This window comes from Sinocyclocheilus grahami, unplaced genomic scaffold, assembly GCF_001515645.1.
Source record: "Sinocyclocheilus grahami isolate Dianchi unplaced genomic scaffold, SAMN03320097.WGS_v1.1 scaffold682.1, whole genome shotgun sequence".
NCBI classification, from domain to species: Eukaryota; Metazoa; Chordata; class Actinopteri; order Cypriniformes; family Cyprinidae; genus Sinocyclocheilus; species Sinocyclocheilus grahami.
Window position 1 is genome coordinate 238,021 of NW_015505861.1, and position 27,273 is coordinate 265,293.

Here is a 27,273-nt window from a genome sequence, read left to right on the forward strand (position 1 = left end):
TGTGTACACTGAACAAAATTATAAACGCAACACTTGTTTTTGCCCCCATTTTTCATGAGCTGAACTCAAAGATCTAAGACTTTTTCTATGTACACAAAAGGCCTATTTCTCTCAAATATTTTATCATTTTGATTTAAATAAATTAGAAATTGACAAGAGGTCTAAATAAAAAAAAATCTAATTTTGTCACAATTATGGCTGTTGATTTCATAACTGTTATTTATTTATAATTATGACTTTGTATCTCATAAGTTTTACTTTTTGTTTTATAATGATGACTTTTTTCATAATTATGATTTACCAAAGCATGATTCTTATACAGTATGGCAAAAATGGGCTTCCATGCAAGGACTAGTTTAGCTCATTTTGTTATTAAAAAGTAGAGTAGAAAGTATTAGTGTAGTATCTGTTAAAGAATTGCACTCCATAGACTTTTAAACTTTTCATTTTTTCACTTCCTATAATCAATCTATGATCTTATTCAGTGGATATAATTTATAAACCTTTACATATATACTACTTGATATTGGAACACCCTTATAAACACCAGAACAGTAAAATACTCTAAACATTGTTATTCTAAGTTTTATGGTCATTATGTGCAGCCCTGTTCAGAAGCTTCCAAAGAAAAAAAACAAAGCACACCCGGATGGAACGCATGAGAAAACTCTACATGCAGTGCAGATCTCCAGGTGATTCCTCCTGTAAATCAGTCTGTGTTCTCTTTCAGGGTGTTTTCACACTTGAGTCCACTTTAAAAGAACCAAACACACACCCAGATCCCACCTCACCTTCTGCTATGTGTCCCACTAGAACTGCTGACCCCCCAGATTCCTGGTCCTGCTCTGTGTCCAGATGAGCAGGAACACTGGGAGCGAGAAATGGACGAACTGGTGGAATGGACTCACTCCCTTTCTTTGACCTACTGTATGACTTCTAGGACAAATTAAGATATCACATGATCGTATAAACAAGTCAAAACTGTTTTTTTATGATATAGTATATTAAAGAAAAATGTTACAATACAATCAACTGAATATAACACCCAGTACGACGATTTAAAAAAATAATAAAATGAAAGTACAATCATGACAATATTTATCCACCATGCATTTTAATAGATCTCTTTTTATCTGTCTGTCTATCTATCTATCTATCTATCTATGTCTGTCTGTAATAAGGTGCTTTTCCACCATCAGGCTGAACTGTCCTCATCGCTTAACCACTCCATTGCACATGGTTTCGTTTTCCACTGTGGGGCTGATAACAGAGCTCGTAATACAAATGTGTCAGTCGTTGCCTTGGTAATGCAAGTGTTTACATACGGTATATATATATGAGATGTAATTAGATTCTGCATTATGAAGGATGACCAGATATTTCTGTTTGCTTCACCATAAAAATATAGGCTTTATAAACAAACCAGCTCCTCTTCTTTACAAGACAAGTGTTTAGAATTGCCTTTGAGAAGTATCTCAGCATATGGATGAAAATTGCCACCACTAATACAGAACTTCTGATAGGAAGCGAATGTAAGTGATCTGATCTTTTAGACAGTACTTTTAGTGATAGTGTGGAATACATCAACAGAGTATCAGCAAATCTAATGTTAGAGCTTTATTTGCCATCTTTGCTACAGGCAAATCATTTACTTAAAAAAAATTCTGCATGACACGAGTTGATCTCTTCAAGATGTATGTTCTCAAATATAATCTGATGTGGAGATGATCTGCCAAAATTCACTGATATTCCTCATTTTAGCTTCAGATGAATTCATCAACTATACAGAGAGATGTGTGGTCCAGTCAAATCAAATTTCAATAAGACAGATCATCTTATTCAAGCACAGTGCAACATGTGAGTTGTTGTTACACATTTCCACTCATTACTTACAAGCTCAGTAATTACTCAAAAAGTAATAAAAAAAATGTAGTTTAAATTAAATATTGTTTACATTCCTGACATAAAGGGGCACTTGTAATATCCTGTATTATTCTATTCCCATTTGTACGGACTCTTGTAAACATGCTTAGATAGTCATTAGTAGTCATAATTATCAAAAAAGTTGAAAGAAATAATTTTGACTTTTTATTTCATAATTGACATATTAAACAATCATTAAATCATTTTGATTTAAATAAATTAGAAATTGACAAGAGGTCTACCACCATCAGGCTGAACTGTCCTCATCGCTTAACCACTCCATTGCACATGGTTTCGTTTTCCACTGTGGGGCTGATAACAGAGCTCGTAATACAAATGTGTCAGTCGTTGCCTTGGTAATGCAAGTGTTTACATACGGTATATATATATGAGATGTAATTAGATTCTGCATTATGAAGGATGACCAGATATTTCTGTTTGCTTCACTCAAATAGCACGCTTGGCCAGCTATAGAGAGAAACTAGTAGCTAGACAACAAACAACTGACCAATCCTGAGTGGCGACATCACTACACGCATTCTGTCTGCACGGTTTCGGGACGAGAACGGTTCTTAATCACGCCGTGCCGAACAGAGCTGAGGTGGAAACATAATTGGTTTCTTACCGTTCTTAGAACCGTTCAGCCCAACAGTGGAAAAGCAGCTATAGATTGTCCAGTAAAATACAACAAATATTAGGGGTGTAACGGTACACAGAAGTCACGGTTCGGTACGTACCTCAGATTCTGAGTCACGGTTCGATCAACAGGAAATTAATTTTTTCATTTATTTTGAACACAGTAGTGCTACACACACATGTAGCATGAGCAGTTGTTTTTGATTTGAATTAGATTATATCATTTCAAGCAAAAACAGAATGGTCTGACTTTAGATTTGTGAAATTATGCTACACAAGACACCTGCACAAAACAACTGCAGACGGACTGAATGAAAATGCTAATTTATTCTCTGACAGCAGGTGGCGCCTATGGAACAGCAGCGATATAGAGTTTCCTCAGTTACCTGCACTTATAAACACTACTTTAATATGTATTATATGGAGGTAAGAGGAAAAGAAAACGCCATCGAAACATTTCTGAAGACGGTTAGGTCCTCTCAGAGATACATTCATATAAATCCCCACATATTTGTCTTTCTATATTTTGAGCATAGCGTACAGTGAGCTTGATCTGCCTGGTAAGAAAAAAAACACAGTTCCGATTATCCTGTATTTCCGGTCAACCGAAACTTTCCCACACTGCTGATAAATTTTTTTTTCTTCGAGCTCTTGCGTTAAGTCATATCCGTTAAGTCCACAAGACTGTAGGGTGTCCCGTTCGTCATTTTAGCTTTCAGAAGGGATGCTATGTGCCCTCGATGCCTGGTCAACCGAAACTTTCCCACACTGCTGATAAATTTTTTTTTAAAAAGCAGGCAGTTCTTCGAGCTCTTGCGTTAAGTCATATCCGTTAAGTCCACAAGACTGTAGGGTGTCCCGTTCGTCATTTTAGCTTTCAGAAGGGATGCTATGTGCCCTCGATGCCCACTGCTGCCGAGCCCACACTGAGGCGAGCTCAGCAGCAGACTTCTACCCGACAGTCAAAGCGGCATTACGTCATGAAAGTGTGGACTCAGAGGAAGACTGCGAGGGTTTAGGGTGGGATTTGTTACAGGGCCTATGACTGACTGTATTTGTCGTCTGACTGCATGAACCGAACCGTGACATCAGTACCGTTACCGTTCGGGACGAATACATGTACCATTACACTCCTAACAAATATGTCTCCTGTGATATTAAGGCACGTCTGCGTTTTTTCTTTCATTAAAACAATTCATGTATTTTTATACATTATGGGCCAGATTTACTAATCAAGGCAAATTAGCATGAAACCGCAATCCCATAAAAGCGCCAATAGGAATGTAAAGTTCTGTGCGTGATCTACTGACAATGAGAAAATTAAAGAACACAGACACAACCAGATCATTTCCATAATGACCAATGCAATCTACCAAGAGCAGAGCAAATTAGCAACTATCGTGTCATGTCAAGCGCAAAATGGGTTAAGACACGCTTTTTTGGGCTTTAGATAATGCCACAAATACCACAGTAAACTGACTAGCTCAAACCTTAGTAAATCACATTGCGTGATTCATTTAAATACTCTTCTACCATAAATTTTGCATTTAAAAGGGAAACTCCTACAAAAGCATATGCAATAAGGTCAGCCGTAAAAATAGGCTTGTTTTATATGCATCAGCGCTGCGCAGACCGATTGGCGTGTGACATCAACTTACGGTGAGAGTGATTTAAAAGCTTAAGAGTAGTCTGCTCGCTAATCACACTCGCGGTCGTTCTGTGCAGTGCCGATGCATCTCGAACAAGCCTAATGACTGTGCCCATGCCTTTTCATGACAGTAGTTTTTTAATGCCTGAAGAGGGTTTGCACTGGTGTAAGCTGTTAGTAAATCTGGCCGTACATTTGATGTGGCTTCAGCTTTTTAAAATGAACCTTTTTAATACTTGATACTTGTTGAGTGCTAAGCGGCGTGTTAAGTGTTTTTGGAGGTAGATGATTAACTGGCAAAGATTTGAAGCGAAAGTAATGTGCATAATTTTTCTTAGTATAATGAGACCGATACACACAAATACAAAATGCATCTGAATTCTGTAGGTGGATCTGATCTGATGAATGGAAGTTAGATGTTTTCTCTAGTGAGGAAAAACTCAAACTCTTGGATTAGGCTATTGAAGTCCACTCTGTTTTCTGGGGCGTGACTCCAGCACCTGCGTATCTGAGTGTACACCTGCAGCCACAGACACACATCTTTTGAAGAAACTGCCCATAATATAATATGATATAATAATGATATCAGGGAGGCTGTTTCTCAGAGGTCAAATATCTCACCATTTCAGGGCATGAATCTGGACGCGGCATCCTCCAGCCTTTCTCAAGAGCATCTACCAGCCTGGCCATGGTCATCTGCCCATGAGACCGGCCAATCGACTTCAGGAATACCTACCAGAGAAACAAATAAGAACAGGAATTTGCAAATGAGTCACTGTGATTGTAATACCTGATGTATTCAAATAAGTTAGTATGAGCTTTGTAATGCTCACCTGTGGAGGGCTGTTCTCACGGTCACAGTAGGACATGATTTCATAAAGAGTGACTCCAAATGACCAAACATCAGATGCCTTATAGAACTTCCGATTAATCAGACATTCTGGAGCATACCTACACAGACAGAAGACATGACCCATGTTTAGCAGGACCTTCAGTGGACGTCTATGCAAATATACAGTGCAACTATGGACATACAAACATAAAAACACATGCTGAACACATGCTTTTTAAAAAACAATTAGTGAAAGGTAGTGTCTGCAGTATAACAACAACAACAAAAACTAAAATAAAGATAAATGTAACAATTGAAAAGTTTGTGGTCAGTAAGAGTTTAAAATAACAGTTTTCTATTTCCCTCTATTTAAAAATGTAATTTATTCCCGTGATGCAAATCAGATTTTTCAGTCTCCAGTCTTCAATGTCACATGATCCTTCAGAAATCATTCTAACATGCTGATTTGATGCCCAAGAAGCATTTATTACCAATTTTGAAAACACTGCTTAATATTTCTGTGGAAAACCATGATACATTTTTTAAAGATTTCCTGATGAATAGAAAGATCAAATGAACTGCATTTATTTTATAATTTATTTTAACTGCATTTATAGAAATCTTTTGTAAAATTATAAATGTCTTTAGTGTCACTTATAATCAATTTAATACATCCTTGCTGAATAAAAATATTACCTTCAAAATGTATCTTACTGACCCCAAAGTGTAGAAATGTTCTTTATAAATACATTAATAAATACTATATATATATGCTTTATAAATTTTATTTTAAAAAGTACTATATTTGTCACGGTTTTGGTTTGTTAGTTCTGGTTTAGTTTGTTTTTATTCTGTTTCTCTGTTCTGTTCAGGTTTGAGGTTCTTTGTTAATCTTTGTTAATCTTAGTTCAGTTCTCCTCCGTTCTCTCCCTGTTTGTTTCTATGGCTACTGATTTGATTAGGTTCCTCAGTTCAGGTGTGTTTTAGTTAGGTTCTCCCTTTGTTTGTCCTGTCTATTTAAGCCCTGTGGTTCTTTCAGTTTATTGTCAGTTGTACGTTGTGTTAAATTGGTTTTGTCCCTGTTCTGGAGTTTTATGTTAGGTTCTGAATAAAGACTGCTGCACATGGATCCGGTTTCCTTTCTGCTGCAACCAACGCCGACAATATTCATAAAACATAATTTGTTGCATTTTCAAGGTCATCATGGTAGGTGTTTGAATTAAAAGGGAGACGGTAATAGCTTTTCAGATGTACAAATCATTTGTCTTTTACAGAAATATTCAACATATCTAAAAGCAACACACTCAAACAGTGATTTAAATAGTGATTAAAATAATCAAAGATATATAAGCAGGAATGAGTGCTGCTTTACCAGTACACAGGACTGTCCTGTTCTTCAGTCACTTTGTAATATTCCTTATCATCTTTGATGCTCTTAGTCAGACCAAAGTCCCCGATCTTCACAAGTGATTCATTCTCCACTAAGATGTTTCTTGCTGCCAGATCCCTGTGGATGTAGTTCTGAGATCCCAGGTACTCCATACCCTGACAAACACAATATTTATATAAAAAAATGGCAGTTATTCATAGTGATCACTACTGTTGTGCTGCCTAGAAAGTATTTAGACACTTAAGTCACAAATCAAAATATCTGTATGTAATTGCATTGGATACAAAATATCAAAAAGTGGCATGTGAAAGCTTTAGTGTGAAAACATAGCTCATGGGAAAAGCTATCTATATCTATAGCCATCTGTTGTATTGGCTATATTACCTGACATATCTGAAGAGCATAAAGCAGCAGTCTCTTCTGATCGATGTTGGATTTGTTACGGGGCAGGTATTCTTTAAGACTGCCAGCAGGCAAATACTCCATAATAAGTTTGATGTTCGCTCCTCCTAAGTGACACACATTCACCCCAAGCAATAATACAGTAAGTATATATAAATGGGGTATATATTTGTTTGTAACTAAGGTATATAGTCATAGAGATTAGAAACCAATGTGAATACTGTGTGTAAACAGGGCTTTGTGTGTGTCATGACTTGCCTTCATCATTGCAGATGCCTTTGTATTTGACAATGTTTTCATGGTAAAGGTTTCTGATGGTGCTGATCTCTCTCCTCAGGTTGCTGCTCTCATTTTCTGTTTTCAGAGATTTGACGGCCACCAGCTCACCTGTCTGATCTCCCTTAGGATCGTACAGACACAGTTCCACCATCCCAAAGTTACCCTGGACAAGATTGATAAAGAACAATACGAATAGGTAATGAATCAAGGACAAGGGATTATGCCATTTAGGTGGGATGAGAGGGAATGTGGGGATCTCAATGTGAATGAATCGAGAGTGAGATTGGTTTAACTTGGTCCAGATTTCCATAATCACTCATTCTAAAGGAATATTCCTATTGAAATTTGTATAAAATCTATAATATACAATTTCTTTAAATAAGTTATACTGGGGTTACTGGTAATCAGTAGTGTTGTTATCGTTAAATAAAACTCAAATAAAAATCAATAAAACATTTTTTCGTTAATTTAAATAAATCTTAAACGAACCAAAAATTAATGCCTTAGCAAATAAGTGAAATAAAATAACTTAAAGTACTAAAATTACTTAATTTAAACTAAAATAAATATAAAAATGTATTAGATTAAAGATAAATGGAAATATCTATAAAAAAAAAAACTAATACAAATGAACATTAAAGAAAATACTAAAACTAAAATAAAAACTTCAAATAGCTTAAAATAAAAACTCATTCTAAATATGAATACATACTATAATATTATATAAATAATACTAGAACAACACTGATTGGGAACTAAAATCTAGGTTCCAGTAGGAATCATGCACATGCTCCTTTATTTGACTTGAAGGAAAAAGTAACAGTATTTGACATAAACCTCGAAAAGTCCAGTACCTCTCCAAGTTTTCGTATTTTCTTGAGAAACCTGCTCTTGAAATCTGTAGGATCAGTCTCCTGTGGAGGAATTGACTCTGTAAGGTGAAGGTCTGTAGATAAAAAAATACAGTAAATTCAGTAATGTATACAAATACTACCATGAAGTATACTTCAGATTGTATTTTATAATTTAAATAATACTTTTTTTTAATTAAGAGTAATAAGAATGAGATTTTTAAATGAGGGTTGTAAATGTGCTTAACTGTCATGATATTTTTTTAATCAAAATATTTTCCCCTTCGAATGGGAACTCGCACTGCGTCCTCTAGTGGACACTATGGGGAATGCCTCAGCGTGACCAGTGTCTGAAGCCGTGATTCAAACAGGACAAAGAAGTTGGCCGATGACAGTCTGTGACATTACTACCAGCGCGACCACTGGTATAAAAGGGCGCCTGTAGTACCGGTCATCAGCGTTTTTTGTCTTCAGGAGCTGTTTGTCTGTAAGCGTGTCAAGGTGATAATGGATCCCCCTAGCAAGCATTTCAGGAAATGTGCATTTTCTGTCTCAGTGAGGATCATGCCTCTGACCTTGAGGGGTCATATTGTGAAGATTGCGAAGCTTTTTCATCATTCACATCTGTCCCTTTTCTTGAGGGAATTAGGACAGGTGTCTGCGCCCTGCAGTTCGGGAATTGCTGCAGCCGAGGCTCAGCAGAGACTCAGATCATGGGGATTGCAAGTGGAGCTGGCAAAGGAATTTAATAAAAGTATGTTCTTTTCTAATTCCCCTGCAGCCTCGAGCGAGCTGCTGGATATAGATGTACTGTCTCTCACGTCATCTGATCCAGCATACAGTACTTTTTTGGCTTCCAGCCAGAAAGAGTGGGAGGGAACTGTGGAGCACGAGGAAGTAATGGAGTCCTACTGCCCTGCATATGATGAACTACTGGAGGTTATGGTTCGCACTACGGCAAGATTAGACCTTCCATGGAAGCGCCAAATCGCTTGTGGTTGACTGGATGAGCAATTTCTGTCTGGTCATAACCGCTCAGTTCCACTGAGTCTCCCATTTCTTTTTAATCTTCGAGCGAGCATGGGTATGTGTCGATGCCTCCCGTTGAAGAGACGCTCATGGGCCATCTTTCAGTGGGAGAAATATTTGACTATGAAAAGACAACCACTCTGCTGTCTAAACCTCTGCGTACCACATCGTATTTTAATGGCAGGTTGTGACACACATTCACATTGGCCTTGAAAACTGAATTAATGATGTTTTGACAGACATGCATATGTTTGTATGCACCCTGACATTCTGATGGTTCGGTAAAGCTCCACAATGTGTATGTGTGTGTTGAGGTGTAATCCATTTTAAGATATGGTTTTGTTATTGTTTTGTAAGATAAGGTTTGCATAAAATTGAAACCAGGTCTTAAGCTCTGCCCTTGGTACGGGCACTGGCGCCCACCCCGGTAAGGAAGGGAGGAAGGACTGAACACCAGGACTTTCCTTGCATAGGGTTGGAGGTTAGGTTTCTGGCTGTGAGGGGATAGCATCACTAATGGCACTTTTCCACTGCATGGTACAGCTCGGCTCGGTTTGCGTTTCCACTGCAGTTTAGTACCGCTTTAGAGTGGGTGGGATTATAGATATGTCATTATAGTTGCGCCACCTCTACTGCCGTGCTGAGCGACCTACTGAAAAACTTTTTCATTCGTCATCACTTCACGTCATCGCTTCAAGCTCTCGCTGGATCCGCTCCTCGACTATCAACGAGAGTAACGTCTGTACTTCCTCAACAGCCCACGAAACAGCCATTATTTTGTTGTTTAAAAAAAGGTGCACTCCTTCGAAACTGTTGTGTTCGTTCACAACCCTCACTGGCTGTGGTGATTTAATCTAGCGGGTCTAGTGTCACGTGTCGCAAGTCCAATGACGCATGTAGTGACAATTCTCTCCGGCCAATCAGTGTTCAGCAGGGTTTACACGTCACATTTTGGTAACAGTACGGCTCACTTGGAACCTCAGCCGAGGTTAGGGTTGGGAACCCAAAGCCGGTTCCATTTTTTTTTAAAGTTTCGGTTCCGAAAACGGTTCTGTGCAATGCGTGACCAAGCGCTGGCGTTCCCCATAAAGGATGTCACAAACCAAATAACAGAAACACCGCCCTGCCTCTTTAATTACTGAACACATAATTTCCCATGACGCGCACTCTACAGACGTGCCACATCGCGTCTTTAACTGCCGAACACATCGTTTTCCACGACTGTACGCGCACTCGCATCTTTGATAACTGTGCACATGGTTGCACTGTACATGTACAGGCAGTGCGCAGCTCCTGCCGCAACTAAATTACATTAAATTTGTCCCATATTGTCATTAATATACATACTGACTTCCAACTTGGACCACTAAATAAATAGACTGCTATTGTTATGCAAGTATGAGGGTTAGATTATTTATTGTACAGGTCATTTCAAGAGTGATAAAGTGATGGAAAATATTTATTTTCATGCATTTTAAATATTTAAAAATGTGGAAACCACTCATTGCATCACACCATCTCCTGACTACATTATTATTTGTAAAATAGGGGCTTTATGGAGTGTGTGTATACATGGTTATAAGTATAACAGTTAATATTTAATTAATTTAGGGAAAGGAACAAGTGTCTTAGCCCTCAAGGGACTATTTGGCCAACCAGCTTATTCCTGCTTGAAAAGCAAAATGTTATTGATAGTGTAATAAACATCAACTTTGAAGCACATGTGATTGATGGACTAACATTACTCAACATTACTTACTACCTTTCAGCAACACTACATGCAATGAAGGTAAAATAGTGAAAAAATAATAATAGTTCATTTAAATGGAACCGAAATCAGAACTGGGAATCGTTAGGCAAAACTGGAACCGGAATCGGAACCAGAAAATTTCTTACGATACCCAACCCTAGCTGAGGTGGTACTGACAAAAGTACCAGATACCAGGTAGTAGAAAACCCCCCAAAAGCGAGCCGTGCCGTACCGTCCCGTACCATGCAGTGGAAAAGCACCATAACAGTTCTGTGACAGATCCCGGACGGGAAATTTTACTCCTTGTATAGATCTATTAGGCAGTCATTCCCTCAGCATGGCTCAGTGGGTATTCTGTTCCCCTTAGTGTCCATTAGAGGATGCAGCACGAGTTCCCATAAGAAGGGGAACATCTCGGGTTAGTATGTAACCATGGTTCCCTGAGAAGGGGAACGAGACACTGCGTCCTGGTGCCATGCTTTGGGCTTTCCTGCTCAAGTCTCCTTCAGACAAAAAAATTGGATGACCTGTACTACAGATGCCCTTTTATACCAGTGGTCACACTTTTAGTGATGTCACAGACTGTCGTCGGCCAACTTCATTGTTGCGTTTGAATCAAGGCTTCAGACATCGCTGAGGCATTCCCCATAATGTCCACTAGAGGACAAAGTGTCTCGTTCCCCCTCCCAGTGAACCAGGGTTACATACGTAACCCGAGATGTTTTTTGACATCCTTGATGACAAAAAGTTTTACTTTCAATTAAAATGAATATAAAACTGCATAAAATAAAACTATGCATAAAGAAGAGGTAAAGACTATTAGTGTTAATGATAGTATGATATTACGTGATAGATACCCTTCTCGTCCAGCTCTCTCACTATGGCTCTGAAGAACGGTCTCTTCATTGGGTCATAGTTCATGCACTGTGAGATCAGATCAGCCAGTTTACTGATGCTGGGAGTGACCAGAGTACCGCACACCTCGTAGAATCGCTCTTTCTGTTTATGCACACACAGATGTAAGATTACAACTCTAATAGTCAGAAACAAATGACAATAATTCCAATAAAAAAACAACTGCTGCTTTGGTCAAGTATAAAGTTAGAGATGGATCAGAAGAGTCATCTAAGAATAGTCAAGCACCTCTAAGAGTTTCTTTTCACGCAGTGGCACCTCGCCATTGTAGCAGATCTCCCATAGCGTGGTCCCAAATCCCCACTTGTCTGCTGCAATGCTCAGTGCTTTGGGGTTTTTAACACACTCCGGGGCGATCCAGGGGATCCTGTCAATACACTCTGAGCACACGAACAATCAGGAGTGTTAGTAATGGAAAATGGATTAAAAATGTCATGTAATAAAGTCAAAATCCATTATACTGATTATTATTTAACCCTTATAATGCATTTGGGTCTGTTTTGATCTGAAAGAGATAAATAAATAAAAAAATAAAACATTTTTTCCAGATTTTTTAAAAAGATTTTTTAAGAGATATAATCATTTAGATAAAATGTTACACATATGTATGGAGTACCACTAGGTGTCTAAAATACTTTCTGTAAAATTATCTATGAAGTTATATTAGTGTCAAAAAACTTTAAATAAAATATATTTAACCTTTTCCCCATGTCTCACACACTTTTGGGACTAAACTTTGTTGAGATATAATCATTTAGATAAAATGTTACACATATGTATGGAGTACCACTAGGTGTCTAAAATACTTTCTGTAAAATTATCTATGAAGTTATATTAGTGTCAAAAAACTTTAAATAAAATATATTGAACCTTTTCCCCATGTCTCACACACTTTTGGGACTAAACTTTGTTGATTAATATGAATATGTACGGCTATTGACAAACCATTGCAGCATGAAAAATTGCTCACTTTTTAAAAAAAATGAAATTTATTTCAAATGAATTTGTGTTTGAAAACATTTTAGAGTACTATTCGTTGTTTTGATGTTGTTTTCTTAGAAATAAATATGTACGTTTCATAAATGTTTTAGAGCAATCATGAGTTATAAATTCAAAGAAATTTATTCAAATTACATTCATTCTTATTAGGGTTAATAGTAATACTGGTAATTACCAGATCAGAATTATCAGATGTTCTTATGAATTTCATACAATTTCTCATGAATATTGAATAGTTTTAATTTCACTATAGTTTATAGTATTAGTCATAGTTTTTTCATACTTCAACTTTTATAAAATCTCCATTCTTCAGGTCCAAATGCGACAATAGCATACAGATTTTCAATGCATTATGAGAGTTAAATAATTTTACTATTAATTTGTTATGATATTCAATTAAATGTTAAATAGATATTATTAAATCGTCATTGCACACTTGAATGGTGTAAGGGTTTTCAGAGGCTCTGGATGAATGTGTATGAGCGTGTGTTACCCGCTTGGCTGAGCACAGCGATTGACAGTCCAGGATCACTCAGTTTAATGAAAGGACCACCTTGTCCTTTCAGACCATCCAGCTTCAACAGGACATTTTTAGCACAGACATACCCATGGACAAGCTTCTTATCCTCCTGAAAGAGAAAATAAGACAGAGTCCTATTTTTCTGTCTCAAACATCCCATTAGAGAGTTCTGAATCATGTATTTTCTTCTTTTCTTTAAGATCTTGATGAGTAAAGCAGGATATAACAATTATCCCCTGGAAAATGGATAATGTCACATGTTATTGTTGTGATATATGAATAACATTAATAACTACAGTAAACATCTTTTTTTTTGTCTGAATCTATTATTCAGTAATTGAAAAATACATTAAAATGCAATTTATACAATGATTTGAATACACTTTTTCTATGATGAACAGGCTTCTGATTTAAAACTTTTTGCTGACCTTTAAGTAAAATATATAGGGTTGTGTAACCGTCCAGTGTCTTTAAAAGGCTAAAATTCAGTTTGGCATAACCTTGCATTATTGTTTCTTTGTTATGAAAAGAAACTGATAATAATAAATAAAATTGTTATTAAAACGGTCACTAAAACTTTACCTGAAAAATATGTTTGACACTTTTTAAAATATTTAAGATGCAAAAATATTTGTACACCTTAAATGTTAAACTAAAATTGGGGGGAAAATGTTATAAATACAAAAATTAATTAAAGTTAAACAGAAATATTCATAAAAAACTAATACAAATGACAAAAATCACACAAAAAATACAACAAAGAACTGAAAATATACAAATAAAAGCTAATTCAAAATATGAATAAATACTACAATATTATTATTAAATAATACTAAAATAACACTGATTCAGACCTAAAATGTGTTCTTAAAATTCTATGTTCTATGACTATTTAAGATGTTTGCACCTTAAATAGTATTTAATGCGAGAGAAAGCACAAGGAGACGTCTGCGCTCTCTTATAGCTCTCGCACTACTTTGATGACACACACCCATCGATCGGTCTAAGCAGCGCTGCGTGAAGTCGAGCACGGGCCATCAGCAGAAAAAGAAAATAAATAAAACAGTAAACAGCCAAAGGACGTAACTTAGAATGGGAGATGGATCGGTTTGTGAAAGGGAAGAGAAAAGCCATAGATGAAGTCGCACTGTCCCAGGCAGGTGCTGGTCATTCAAAAGCTAAATGCAGAAAATATGACGAGGCATATCTCGCTCTCGGCTTCACTCACTGTGTCTATACCGGACGCTACAGTTGTCGCGTTGCGCCGCAACAGCTCTACACTGGACGCGGCAATTGTTAAATAAAAATGTCATTCATATCAAGTCATGCATCACCTAATTTCATCATAACATATAGGCCTGGCCTAGAGAAAAGAACATTTATGTTTAATCTATCTAATAGTGTGTTGAGCATACTTTACAATGATTTATAGCTTGTCTTTGTTGAATAATACAGAACATAAATAATTGCATATTAAATCGCAATCGGAATATTGGTAAAAAAAATCGCAATTAGATTATTTTCCAAAATCGTTCAGCCCTATTTTAAAGTCATAAAATCACTGACCTATAAGTCTTAAATATTTCACAAAATGTAAACAAGGGTGAAACAAAGTCAAGTTCAAACTTAAATATTGTACCAAATAACTGAGGACACTGGAAAGCTGCTCCGCAACTTGGAACTTCCAGGAGGGTGTGAGTTCAGAGCGATGATTTCTCATGAACAGATCCAGAGGGCCATGCTGAACAAACTCCTCCACCATAATGACTGACAGAACAACAGCAATGAGACATGAGATCATCTGCAGTCACAGGTCAACTATTCCTTTACTTTTAAGTACTGTTGCATTTTTATCTGGTGGAGTGGGTACACTTACCGTCCATGCTGTGCATACATATGCCATACATCAGAACCATGTGTTTATGTGATATCTGCTGCATTACACTGACTGTGTCCAGGAAGGCCTAAGAACAGTAGAGCAGTATTTGTGAAAGCAATTACCAGTAGAGTTATTTATGTGTCATAAGATGGGTTGTCACTTACGGAAATGTAATTTCCTGCTGCCAGCATCTTCAGAACCACATCCACAACCTCATGGCCTGACAAACCGTCATCATCCTCATTTCCCAACTTCAGCTTGCCAGCATAGATGTTTGTGCGGGTGCCTTGGCCCAGGTGTTTCTCCTGTTTTATAAATAACAGTTTCAAAACATTGCTTTCCATTTTTAGGCTCCAGATCAATTTTATGTCCATGCACGAATATCCAACTTAAAGGGGTGGTTCAGTGTTTTTTTTCTAAGCTTGACTGTGTTTACGGGGTGCAGTCTAACGTGTTAATGCTTCGTGTTTTAAAAAACACATTATTTTTCACATAATTTACTTTTATTGCACACCGCTCTGTCCCTTCTCTGAGAAACACGCTGATCATTTCCTACTTTTATGAACCCCCGCCCTCAGAAATAGGCTATGGGCTTTGATTGGTTAGCTAGTCCAGTGTGTTGTGATTGGCTAAACCACCTCTAGTGCGCGTCAAAACGTCCCGCCCTTCACCTCAGCAGCATGTGCTCCGGTTGAATTGTAAACAAGGCGTGGTTAATATCGCTTATCAGTTTGAGCCCGATTGAAAAGCAGATGATATTATTGAAGAGGATCGTGCAGAACTCGTGCAAGCACGGCTTTTAATGGTAGGCCTATGTTTTTTGTTTGTTGTTGTCTCATACTTTTAGATATGCTGTTATTTGTAAATGCTACTGCTCATGTTAGCTTTTAATATAAGGTTTTATCCTAATTAAAGCTTTAATACAGTACGGCAACTGTACGCGTGTCCATGTTTAACGCTTCTCATAGCTATGTGAAAATAAGTGTATAATTGTAACAGTTCATTTTTGGAGCTGAGAGAGAGAGAGATGCAGAGCAGGGGGACGTGTGGAACAGTATTAAGAACCGCTGCTTTAGAACATTGATTTTGAAACTTGTTAATCCATTAGAATCATTAAAGACAGAATCGCTATTCCTATTTTGAAGCAAAATAAAGTGCATCCATCCATCATAAAAAGCTAACGGTCATAAGTGCGTTCACGAGAGAGTGGCGTTCCAGAAGATGACATAGGACGAAGGTGTAGTGTAAGCTAAGACAGAATCACTATTCCTATTTTGAAGCAAAATAAAGTGCATCCATCCATCATAAAAAGCTAACGGTCATAAGTCACGAGAGAGTGGCGTTCCAGAAGATGACATAGGACGAAGGTGTAGTGTAAGCTCCGGTGAGAATATGGTAGTCCCACGAGAACCAAGTTTTGTTTACAGCAAAGGAAAACCAGTCTCCTCTTGGCTTATATCAAAATCCTCGAACATTTTTCTTTACAAATCCCCGTGTTGTACTTCTAATTCGTGACCGGTGTTTTGTTTTGCTCTCTCCTCTGAGTTTCCGCGTTCATCACTTCTCACCGGAACTTATGCTATGCCTACTTCATCCGCTGGAACGCCGTGTGGAGCACTTTTTATGATGAATGGATGCACTTTATTTTGCTTCAAAATCTCAACCACCATTCCCTGCCATTATAAAGCTTGGAAGAGCCAGGATATTTTTTAATAAAAAGTCATATACACCTAGGATGGATTGAGGGTGAGTAAATTATGGGGTAATTTTCATTTTTGGGTGAACTATCCCTATAATATCTTGTTTTGAAGAATACATTTTACATTAATTTAACATTAATCTCATTAAAATCGGCTAGATTTACGCCTAAAACATTTTCATTGAAAACAGTGAATTATTTTTAAGGAACTCTATCTTGTTATAAAGGTGTTCTGACTTTTTTTGTTGGTCTGGTCCACGGATCTGAACTGACTTGTTTATATCCCACGTTTCAGACCTTTTTTTTTTTTGGTCAATTTTTTCTTGAAAGTTAGAATCGTGAGATATAAATGTCGAATATAATCGCAATTCTGAAAAAAAAAAAAGAACTGCAACTTTTTTCCTCGCAATTTCAAGATTACATTTCACAATTGAATTCTCTGAATTCTGTGCTCACGTCACACAGTTTGCCACCGAATAATTTTCTCCAAATTGTGTTTTTATATCACAATTCAAACTTTTTTTTTCTCAGGACTGTGATTATATTCTGAGTTTATGGCTCACAATTCTGACCTTTTTTCTTGCAATTTTCTCGAATCGTAATATCAACTTCCATAAAAAAATATTATTAAAAAAATATTTGAAAACAGTAGCTGGTTAGACCTGGTCAATGTTCTGTTGCTGATAGTTATTTTTTGGGATACAAGACATCATACAACATAATGGCTGTTTGATCAGCTAATAACCATCTTACACCAGCTAGAAACCAATGACTTTTAGGTTGGATCACCAGGAAATAGCTTTTCTATTTTTGCTTGTATTCTATTAAACAGATTTGACTTTATTCACATCATGCATATAAGCAAACAGTTTTTAGATGTCCAACCTGGGTAATGTCATTTCTGAAGATCCTAGGGAAGACGAGATTATTGGAGAGAGAGGGTGGCGATGCTGAATCTTTCCTGGTAATCATGACAAGGTTGGATTGCTCTGTGAAGCAGTGAATGGAAGATTATTCATGTTTCTGCCATCTTTTAAGACAAGGATGAATTTAGTACATAATAATCTAACATACAATGGAAATTACAAATAAAACATCTTAACTATAATAACTTTGCATGCCAATTAGTGAAAGTGAAAACGTGAAAGTGACGTGACATGTGGCCAAGTATGGTGACCCATACTTGGAATTAGTGCTCTGCATTTAACCCATCCAAAGTGCACACACACACCGTGAACACACACACACACCCGGAGCAGTGGGCAGCCATTTTTTGCTGCGGCGCCCGGGGGCAGTTGGGGGTTCGGTGCCTTGCTCAAGGGCACCTCAGTCGTGGTATTGAAGGTGAGAGAGAGCGCTGTACATTCACTCCCCCCACCGACAATCCCTGCCGGTACGAGACTCGAACCCACAACCTTTGGGTTACGAGTCCAACGCTCTAACCATTAGGCCACAATTAGTTAGACTATACTAGTGTTTTCTACAGGATTCAGTTTTTCCTGTTGATCCCTACATACTGTACGCAATCATGCCACTGCATGCTTTTTAGAATAAATATAAAAATCTAGTACAGTTTGAAACTAGAATTCGATTATTTCATTAAGAAGGCACAGTTTACAAACCGCTAGCTATCTATATTTGAAATACCACTATGGGTGGGAAGCTCCAGTACCTTTGGGTTGGGGTGGACAGCCACGCTCAAGTCTTAATGTGATGTGGTCTGTTGTGAGACACTGGCCACACAGGTGGTCCGTCAGCTCTCTCAGAGTGGGCTTCACAATATCTGTCCCAGTCAAGAGGAAGCCCTGTGCACTCGCCTCAATCTGGAAATTCTTGAAGGTTTTGCTGATGCTGCCATGACAATCCCTCTAGAATAAAAAGATTTAGTTATATATTTAGCTATATCTTAATTATGCAAACATATTTTCATAAACCGTCTGTTCCTTTTGACATACAGAACTTTTACCAAGCTCTCTGTCCATCAGCAGCATATACAGTAATAAAGCATGTACCTCATTGCATATGACAGTCAGGAGAACACGATCAAAGTCATGAGAGCTCCAGCGCAGCAGGTACATGCCCTCCTCGTAACCTTCCTGCTTGAGTTTATGGGTGGCATATTCAGTACTGAGGGGTACAAAAGAAATACAGTTACATCAGCTGTCCAAAGACATTCTTCTCCGTCATTTGATGATTGTATATTAGATAGTTTTAGATGCTGAAAAACATGCTGAACAAATGAATTAGGGCTATAGAATGTTACAGATGAATTAAGAGATGAATTAAAGTTGAAATATTACACCACTGAAGAGTTTTTGAAAGACGTATTTTATGCTCACCAAGGCTGCATTTACACAGTAAATACAGTAATATTGTGAAATATTATTACAGTTTAAAATAATTGTTTTCTATTTTTATATTTTTTAAAAGTAAATTATTCCCGTGATGTAAAGCTAAATTTGTTGCTCAATAAACATTTCTGATTATTATCAATGTTCAAAACAGTTGTGCTGCTTAATATTTTTGTGGAAACCATGATACATATTTTTTTCAGGATTATTTGATGAATAGAAAGTTCAAAAACAGCATTTATTTGAAATAGAAACCTTTGTTAACATTATAAATGACTTGCCTGTCACTAAAGCATTTCGTTAAAGAAAATTCTAAACTTTTACTGACCCTAAACCTTTGAACAGTAGTGTATAAATAATATATATAGCGTATTCAAAATTCGATATGAGCTCATTTTCATTTCAAGATGAACTACTCATTTAAGCATGATGAGTGCATGTACTTACCTGATTGGACCATGGCAGCCCTCTCGTAGATTATTTTCCAATGAGACGGGAGCCACATCCCTGCAGAGGAAATGATGCGCATCTACTGTGAGCCTAAAGTATCCATCAACAAGACTGGCAAAGGACAGTGCCTCCTCATGGGATGCCAGCTTCAGCTCCTGAAGAAGATCACAAAAATAAAACAGGGTTTATGAAGTTCTGATTTTCCATGAATGAACCAAAATCGATCACAAATCTCAGTGAGCCTCACCATGTTTTTGTTGTCCTGTTTGTGGATAGTAACCATGGAGTATTTGATGAGAAGATGCGTTATCCCATTAAAGTCTGAAAAGAGTGCCCATCTGTCCTCTCCTGCATCATATGCTACTGCTTTACTCTGTTTCTTACTGTCTCTCTTTGATTTTCGGCTCTCCTGATTGGTCCACGGATCTGAACTGGCCTTAAAAAATAAATACATGACATTTAAAAAAACTGTAGATTAGAAACCAATAGAAATATTGGAAGCAAAAAACAAAAACAACAACAAAAACTCTAAACTGATGTGTGAAACTTGTACATTACCATTCAGAAGTTTGGGGTCAAGTTTGTTTGTTTGTTTTTAATAATTTTATACAATTTTATACACCTGAAGCGAATGGAGCCTCATCACCACCGCTGTTAAAAGCTGAGCGCGCCTCTCCTCGAGAGACCGGTCTCGTCCCCCTGTGCATGCACGCTGGTGTCCTCGTGGGTTCAGGAGGGGAGCGAAGAGGGATTCCCACACCGCCAGAGACGCGAGCTGTCGGACCTGCTGTCCGGAATGGAACCGCACACGTGATGTGGTCGACGGGTCTGGAGGCCGGGCCGTTATATCCCCCCCAAGCGCCGTGGGCCAGGGAAGATGAGCCGCTGTGACGAAGCCGCCACCCCTCGTGACCCGGACCAGAGAGGGGAGCATGTGCAGCCGCCAGACTCTGCCCCCTACCTGGACCCCTCCTTCACAATACCCCGGCACAACGAGCACACCAGATACCCTGTTTATTTTGAACACCTCTTCCCCTTTGGACATTTTATTCCCCGTTTTGGACATTTTGTTTATTTTCTGTTAAATAAAAGCCTCTCCGAGGCCTGACGCCACACCCACTGTGTCTGTCGTCTGTCTTCTATTATTTATATATAAATCTTGAACACGATTTTACTGTTTTTACTGTGTTTTTGATCAAATAAATGCAGCCTTGGTGAACATAAGAGATTTCTTTAAAAAACAGTAAAAGATCTTACTGACCCCAAACTTTTGAACGGCAGTGTAACTCATCCCACACTGTTTGTACTATGGATATTATTTGCACTGCAGCCTTCTCACCTCCGAGGGGACTTTACACCAATGAATGCCAGAGGTGCCAGACACCAGGATCTTGTAATGAACACCAGCTGCACTGCAGGAGTCTGTGATCGTTTGCTCATTCTCATGTATGATGAGGGAGGAGGGTTCAAACATCTCCTGGCCAAAGTGTTTCGTTAGAGTTTCTAAAGTGGACATATATTTGACCTTCAGGTCATGGGTTTTGATCTCGTTGCCTTGCACAGTGTTCTTGGTGAATTCCTCAAGGAACACTTTAAAGACGTTGGAGATGCGCAGACGTGTGAGAACGTTCCTGTGACGTATGGACTTGTACAGGACCTTGGGGATGTAATTCTTGTACCTGACGAAGATAAAGTGAAACAGTGAAAATTACAGGGACATTAATAGTTATATAATTACTCAATATTGGTGGATTTGTTATTCAGATCACACTGGGGTGAAATCTGAGTTGACTGAAGGCAAAAATTCAACCTTACTGTAAACTCCATCTCAGTGACAAGGCACCAATAATGAATTATGTAAAACGTGATCAGAAATCAAAATCATTCTATCATTAGGATACACATTTACAACAATACTGACCAAATACTACATGGACTTTAATGAGTCTATATAGTCATGTATATCACAATAAGGGCTGTTAACGGTGACATATCATGAAAATCGGACTTTTCCAGGTTTTAAGTGCTATAATCAGGTCCCCAGTGCATCTACCAACCAAGGAAACGTGAAAAAGATTAACCCAGTAACTTTGTTTTGGTAAGACTTTTTCTGCACGCGTCTGAGAAAACGAGTGCGTCAGATTTCGCTCCCTTGGTGACGTGGCAAAGGGATCTCATTACAATATTACCGCCCCTTAATCTGTAAGTTTACACCCATGGTGCTGTCATTTTGATTTCGCAAGCGACAATGGTGTATTAGTTCTAATGCCATGGCGAAAGTTTGAGCAAAACATGCTAACTGTTCTGTCTTTGGCTGCACAGACCAGCACAAAACACTATTTAGAGTCCCAGCCTCAGAGGAGACAACAGAGCAGAGGATTTTTGCTGTAAAATGATTTGCATTGTAAAAAGCTCTATACAAATAAACTTGAATTGAATTGAATTGAATTTATTGATTTATTTACTGTATATTGCTGCTGCCACACAGATCTAAAATAAACATGCATTTATTTCCCAGCTGTTTACCTTCACAGACATAACCCACTGTTTTTGTAACTCGTGTGTTTTTAGTGTAAACTTGTGTGTGAATGAGAACTTAGTTTAGTACTCACATGCTGTGACAGCCGCTCTCTGTCCGTGTGCTTTGGATGTGCGCACTCAGAAAACCGTATATAAGCAGTTTAAACTCATATGGTTTAAAACGCATGATTTCAGCGTGATGAACATGATAATCAGAACCAAAACAGATGTTTTTTAGCAGGTCTGAGCTGTAATGGCTCAGCTCTATTCTGGAAAAGGGGGTGGGGAGCAGCAGCTCATTTGCATTTAAAGAGACAGGCCCGAAAAACAGTGTGTTTCTGCTTCCACTCAAAATAGGCATTTTCAAAATGATATAATAAATGATCTGTGGAGTATTTTGAGCTGTGTATTTAACACATTCTGGGGACACCAGAGACTTATATTACATATTGTAAAAAGGGGCATAAAATGTCTCCTTTAATATAATTTGTTTTGTTTTGTTTTGAAAATCTAATCTAAATGCAGAACGTTTTTCTGTGATGGGTAGGTTTAGGTGTAGGGTTAGGGTAAGCACATACCAATGTGTGAGTGAGTGAGTGAGTGAGTGAGTGTGTGTGTGTGTGTGTGTGTGTGTGTGTGTGTGTGTGTGTGTGTGTGTGTGTGTGTGTGTGTGTGTGTGTGTGTGTGTGTGTGTGTGTGGTTGTTCTCTATTGGCAGCAGTCTGAGATTCAAAACTAAAATGACATAAAAATAAATACATTAAATATTTTTTGCTTAATATTTATGTGGAAACCATGATACATATTTTTTTCAGGATTATTTGATGAATAGAAACTTCAAAAACAGCATTTATTTGAAAAAGAAACCTTTGTTAACATTATACAGGTGCATCTCAATAAATTAGAATGTCATGGAAAGTTCATTTATTTCAGTAATTCAACTCAAATTGTGAAACTCGTGTATTAAATAAATTCAATGCACACAGACTGAAGTAGATTAAGTCTTTGGTTCTTTTAATTGTGATGATTTTGGCTCACATTTAACAAAAACCCACCAATTCACTATCTCAACAAATTAGAATACTTCATAAGACCAATAAAAAAACATTTTTAGTGAATTGTTGGCCTTCTGGAAAGTATGTTCATTTACTGTACATGTACTCAATACTTGGTAGGGGCTCCTTTTGCTTTAATTACTGCCTCAATTCGGCGTGGCATGGAGGTGATCAGTTTGTGGCACTGCTGAGGTGGTATGGAAGCCCAGGTTTCTTTGACAGTGGCCTTCAGCTCATCTGCATTTTTTGGTCTCTTGTTTCTCATTTTCCTCTTGACAATACCCCATAGATTCTCTATGGGGTTCAGGTCTGGTGAGTTTGCTGGCCAGTCAAGCACACCTACACCATGGTCATTTAACCAACTTTTGGTGCTTTTGGCAGTGTGGGCAGGTGCCAAATCCTGCTGGAAAATGAAATCAGCATCTTCAAAAAGCTGGTCAGCAGAAGGAAGCATGAAGTGCTCCAAAATTTCTTGGTAAACGGGTGCAGTGACGTTGGTTTTCAAAAAACACAATGGACCAACACCAGCAGATGACATTGCACCCCAAATCATCACAGACTGTGGAAACTTAACACTGGACTTCAAGCAACTTGGGCTATGAGCTTCTTCACCCTTCCTCCAGACTCTAGGACCTTGGTTTCCAAATGAAATACAAAACTTGCTCTCATCTGAAAAGAGGACTTTGGACTACTGGGCAACAGTCCAGTTCTTCTTTTCCTTAGCCCAGGTAAGACGCCTCTGACGTTGTTTGTGGTTCAGGAGTGGCTTAACAAGAGGAATACGACAACTGTAGCCAAATTCCTTGACACGTCTGTGTGTGGTGGCTCTTGATGCCTTGACCCCAGCCTCAGTCCATTCCTTGTGAAGTTCACTCAAATTCTTGAATTGATTTTGCTTGACAATCCTCATAAGGCTGCGGTTTTCTCGGTTGGTTGTGCATCTTTTTCTTCCACACTTTTTCCTTCCACTCAACTTTCTGTTAACATGCTTGGATACAGCACTCTGTGAACAGCCAGCTTCTTTGGCAATGAATGTTTGTGGCTTACCCTCCTTGTGAAGGGTGTCAATGATTGTCTTCTGGACAACTGTCAGATCAGCAGTCTTCCCCATGATTGTGTAGCCTAGTGAACCAAACTGAGAGACCATTTTGAAGGCTCAGGAAACCTTTGCAGGTGTTTTGAGTTGATTAGCTGATTGGCATGTCACCATATTCTAATTTGTTGAGATTGGGTTTTTGTTAAATGTGAGCCAAAATCATCACAATTAAAAGAACCAAAGACTTAAACTACTTCAGTCTGTGTGTACTGAATTTATTTAATACATGAGTTTCACAATTTGAGTTCATTTACTGAAATAAATGAACTTTTCCACGACATTCTAATTTATTGAGATGCACCTGTAAATGACTTTCCTGTCACTTAAAAGCATTTCGTTAAAGAAAATTCTAAACTGTTACTGACCCTAAACCTTTGAACAGTAGTGTATAAATAATATATATAGCGTATTCAAAATTCGATATGAGTCTCAGTCAGTAAAAACTAAAAAAGTGCCATAAAATACAATGTAAATAAAATAAAAAATGCTCTTACTCAAATTCACAGAGAGGACGTTTTTTTTCAATGGCATCATGGGAGATGGCCATCACCGCCATACCCAAACACTCATTTTCTATCTGCTGGATGTCATTCTCATCACATGCACTACGCAGCAGTGCCAGACTGCTCTGAAAGTCACACTGACTCTGCAAAACACAAAAACGCACATCAAAATCAGCAGCCACAACTTTCTTGAACAGCATGTCCTTTAAAAGCAGGGCAATGTTTTTGTCACCGTACCTGTGCGTAGAGGTACGTTAGTGAAGCTACATCCAGAAGAGCTGTGCCCGCAGACCCCGTTTCTCGCTTGAGAGTGTGTCTGAACACTGGAAGAGATTTCCTACTGCTCCCATGCCAGTTTGTGAAATAGAATCTGCCCCACGAATGAGATTATAACATAAATATGTAACATCTTTTAAAGGGGTCATATGATGTTGCTAAAAATGACGAAGGAGCGTGACGACCCCGGGCTGGACTCGCTTCATCCACGGTGAAAGCTGATCCGGTGATCTACAGCGCAAAGTTGTTGTATTTCCTCAGCAACCAGCACGGATCAGCTCCAGGCATGACGAAGCGGATATCGTCCTCTTTTGGAAGACCAAACAAAGTAGTTTCGATTTCACAACGAATCACACAGTGCCTTCACGACATGGCGGCGGCGGCGGCGGCAACAATACTACAGCGAGAATAAAAGTTACGCCTTCTTTCTTTGCGTGAACATTTGGGCGGCGTTATGCAAATCTTCCCACATCGTGAGGTAGATATGTGGGGGCGTGTTAGGACGAGCAGTTTTAGGGGGGCGTGGCTGACTCTTAACTTTGATAAAGAATATCTCTTTGGATTTGAGACTTTAGTCTTTGCAACTTTACAGATCTTCTTTATGCACCAAGAGCTTGTAACACTCCAAAGAGAAAGGAACAATTGAAATCGCATCATATGACCCCTTTAAAATATCTAGGAAGAAAAACTAAAAGAGAAAAGAGAAATACCTCATCCGATAGTAAAGCTTCAGTCTTGTAGTCTCATCAATAGTGAATGAGTGATTGGGTGGATACCAGATCTTGCTAAATTCATCATAAAGGGCGAACAAACTGCTACACAGTGGAGATATACCTGAAGTATTGAGACATGATTGAGTCTGTGATGGTTACAATCTTTATTTTGTGGAATAGTTGAAAAACTTACCCAACTTCTTGGCAGCTTCAACACACAGCTCCTCTGCTGTGAAACTTCCTGAGAGATGAATGATCTGGTGGGTCTCTGGCAGGTAAAAATGGATCTCGAGCCCCTGGAATATCACTGAGGCCATGACTTCTTCTTTTTTAACACTTTATTAATGAGGTCACGGCGATATTCCATTCCAACTTTGTCCTATGTATAGTCAAATAAAATTCGGTCAGCATACATATGGTACAGAACAACATTTCCCACTTCGAAATACAGTAAAGAATGTTCTTTACAAACGCCTGGGGTTTTTACAGGTAACAGTTAACAGTTGTTTTAACAGAAACTGAAAGTTTGCTGAAGAGCTCAATTCACGACTAACACAATTCTCTCCTATTTCTGACTGTCATTAGTGTGTCTGGATTCTAACGGCTACATCGAATAAACTTATAAAATATATATAAATCGTGTAAACGAATTTTACTTCACCGTCGAAAGATCATCTGCATGAGATTCGCTTCCGAGGAAACCGATAATGAGATTCTGATAAATTACGTAACCAAAACGCTGAATCTGATTGGCTGCTTGGCGTTTCTCTCGCCTGACGTCACCCTCATTTAACCCTTACTTCAATAGAATTTCTGTCACTGTAAACTGATCATGATTCGGCTCATATACATACAGTCTATGCAGGTTTTTCGGGCTGTCTTACTAAAGTCTTACTAAATAATGAAAGCATGTTCAAATGTCCACAATATGGCATTTTCTATTTTGGGATTTTTTTCATTTTGTTGTAGCTGTTGTTGTTGTTTTCCAATACAAACTTACACAGTATATTCGATTAAATATGTATGCGTTTTATTACTTAGGGTATTTTAAGATTAACTATATTAATATTCAGTATTATTAGATAGACGTGCAGACAGGAGCTAACAATGAAAAATACGTATAAAGTATTTATTAATCTTATGTTAATTTCAACGTTTTCTAAAATCACGTTTGATCTGTTAATGGTATTTAACAGGCCCGAGCTAACATGATCTACCAATAAAACAATCAAAATCAAAACAGTACAGCGTTAACAAAGATTAATAAATAGTGTGAGTGTAACAAATTATTAGTTAATGCATAGTGGGACATTGTAATACGTTACTAATTGAAGATAACCTCTATGTGCTTCTTTCCTTACAGAGTGTACTGGCCAATGTTTGTCCTGATCTTCTACATCCTGTCACCTATCCCAAATTTTATAGCCAGGAGGCATGCGGACGACACTGAGTCAAGCAATGCATGCAGGGAGCTTGCATACTTCTTAACCACTGGAATTGTGGTGTCCGCGTATGGGCTGCCCGTTGTGCTTGCACGAAAATCTGTGGTGAGTACAGA

General features: G+C 38.1%; 1 protein-coding gene across 3 annotated transcripts; it reads right to left on the reverse strand.

Moving 5' to 3' along the window:
- Positions 1 to 338: 338 nt before the first annotated feature.
- Positions 339 to 26,444, reverse strand: LOC107559364 (tyrosine-protein kinase JAK1-like). 3 transcript variants are annotated; one of them, XR_001605612.1, is made up of 25 exons: positions 26,377 to 26,444; positions 25,909 to 26,094; positions 25,713 to 25,836; positions 24,964 to 25,096; positions 24,718 to 24,869; positions 20,893 to 21,232; positions 19,801 to 19,989; positions 19,551 to 19,708; positions 18,765 to 18,879; positions 18,425 to 18,620; positions 17,638 to 17,741; positions 15,218 to 15,358; positions 15,051 to 15,138; positions 14,814 to 14,941; positions 13,148 to 13,283; positions 11,884 to 12,035; positions 11,598 to 11,739; positions 7,965 to 8,056; positions 7,090 to 7,273; positions 6,814 to 6,938; positions 6,412 to 6,584; positions 5,041 to 5,158; positions 4,829 to 4,939; positions 4,567 to 4,727; positions 862 to 936 (listed from the first exon to the last, which is right to left on the reverse strand). XR_001605612.1 is itself a non-coding variant. In XM_016243148.1 (24 exons), the coding sequence occupies exons 2-24, from the start codon at positions 26,030 to 26,032 to the stop codon at positions 727 to 729; spliced, it is 3,435 nt and encodes a 1,144-aa protein (XP_016098634.1). In that variant the 5' UTR covers positions 26,033 to 26,094; positions 26,377 to 26,444; the 3' UTR covers positions 339 to 726. The 3 variants fall into 3 exon arrangements, 2 of the variants coding, with proteins under 2 accessions (XP_016098634.1, XP_016098636.1); XM_016243148.1 differs by lacking the exon at positions 4,567 to 4,727 and having other exon boundaries at positions 339 to 936; XM_016243150.1 differs by lacking the exon at positions 862 to 936 and having other exon boundaries at positions 4,083 to 4,727.
- Positions 26,445 to 27,273: the final 829 nt, after the last annotated feature.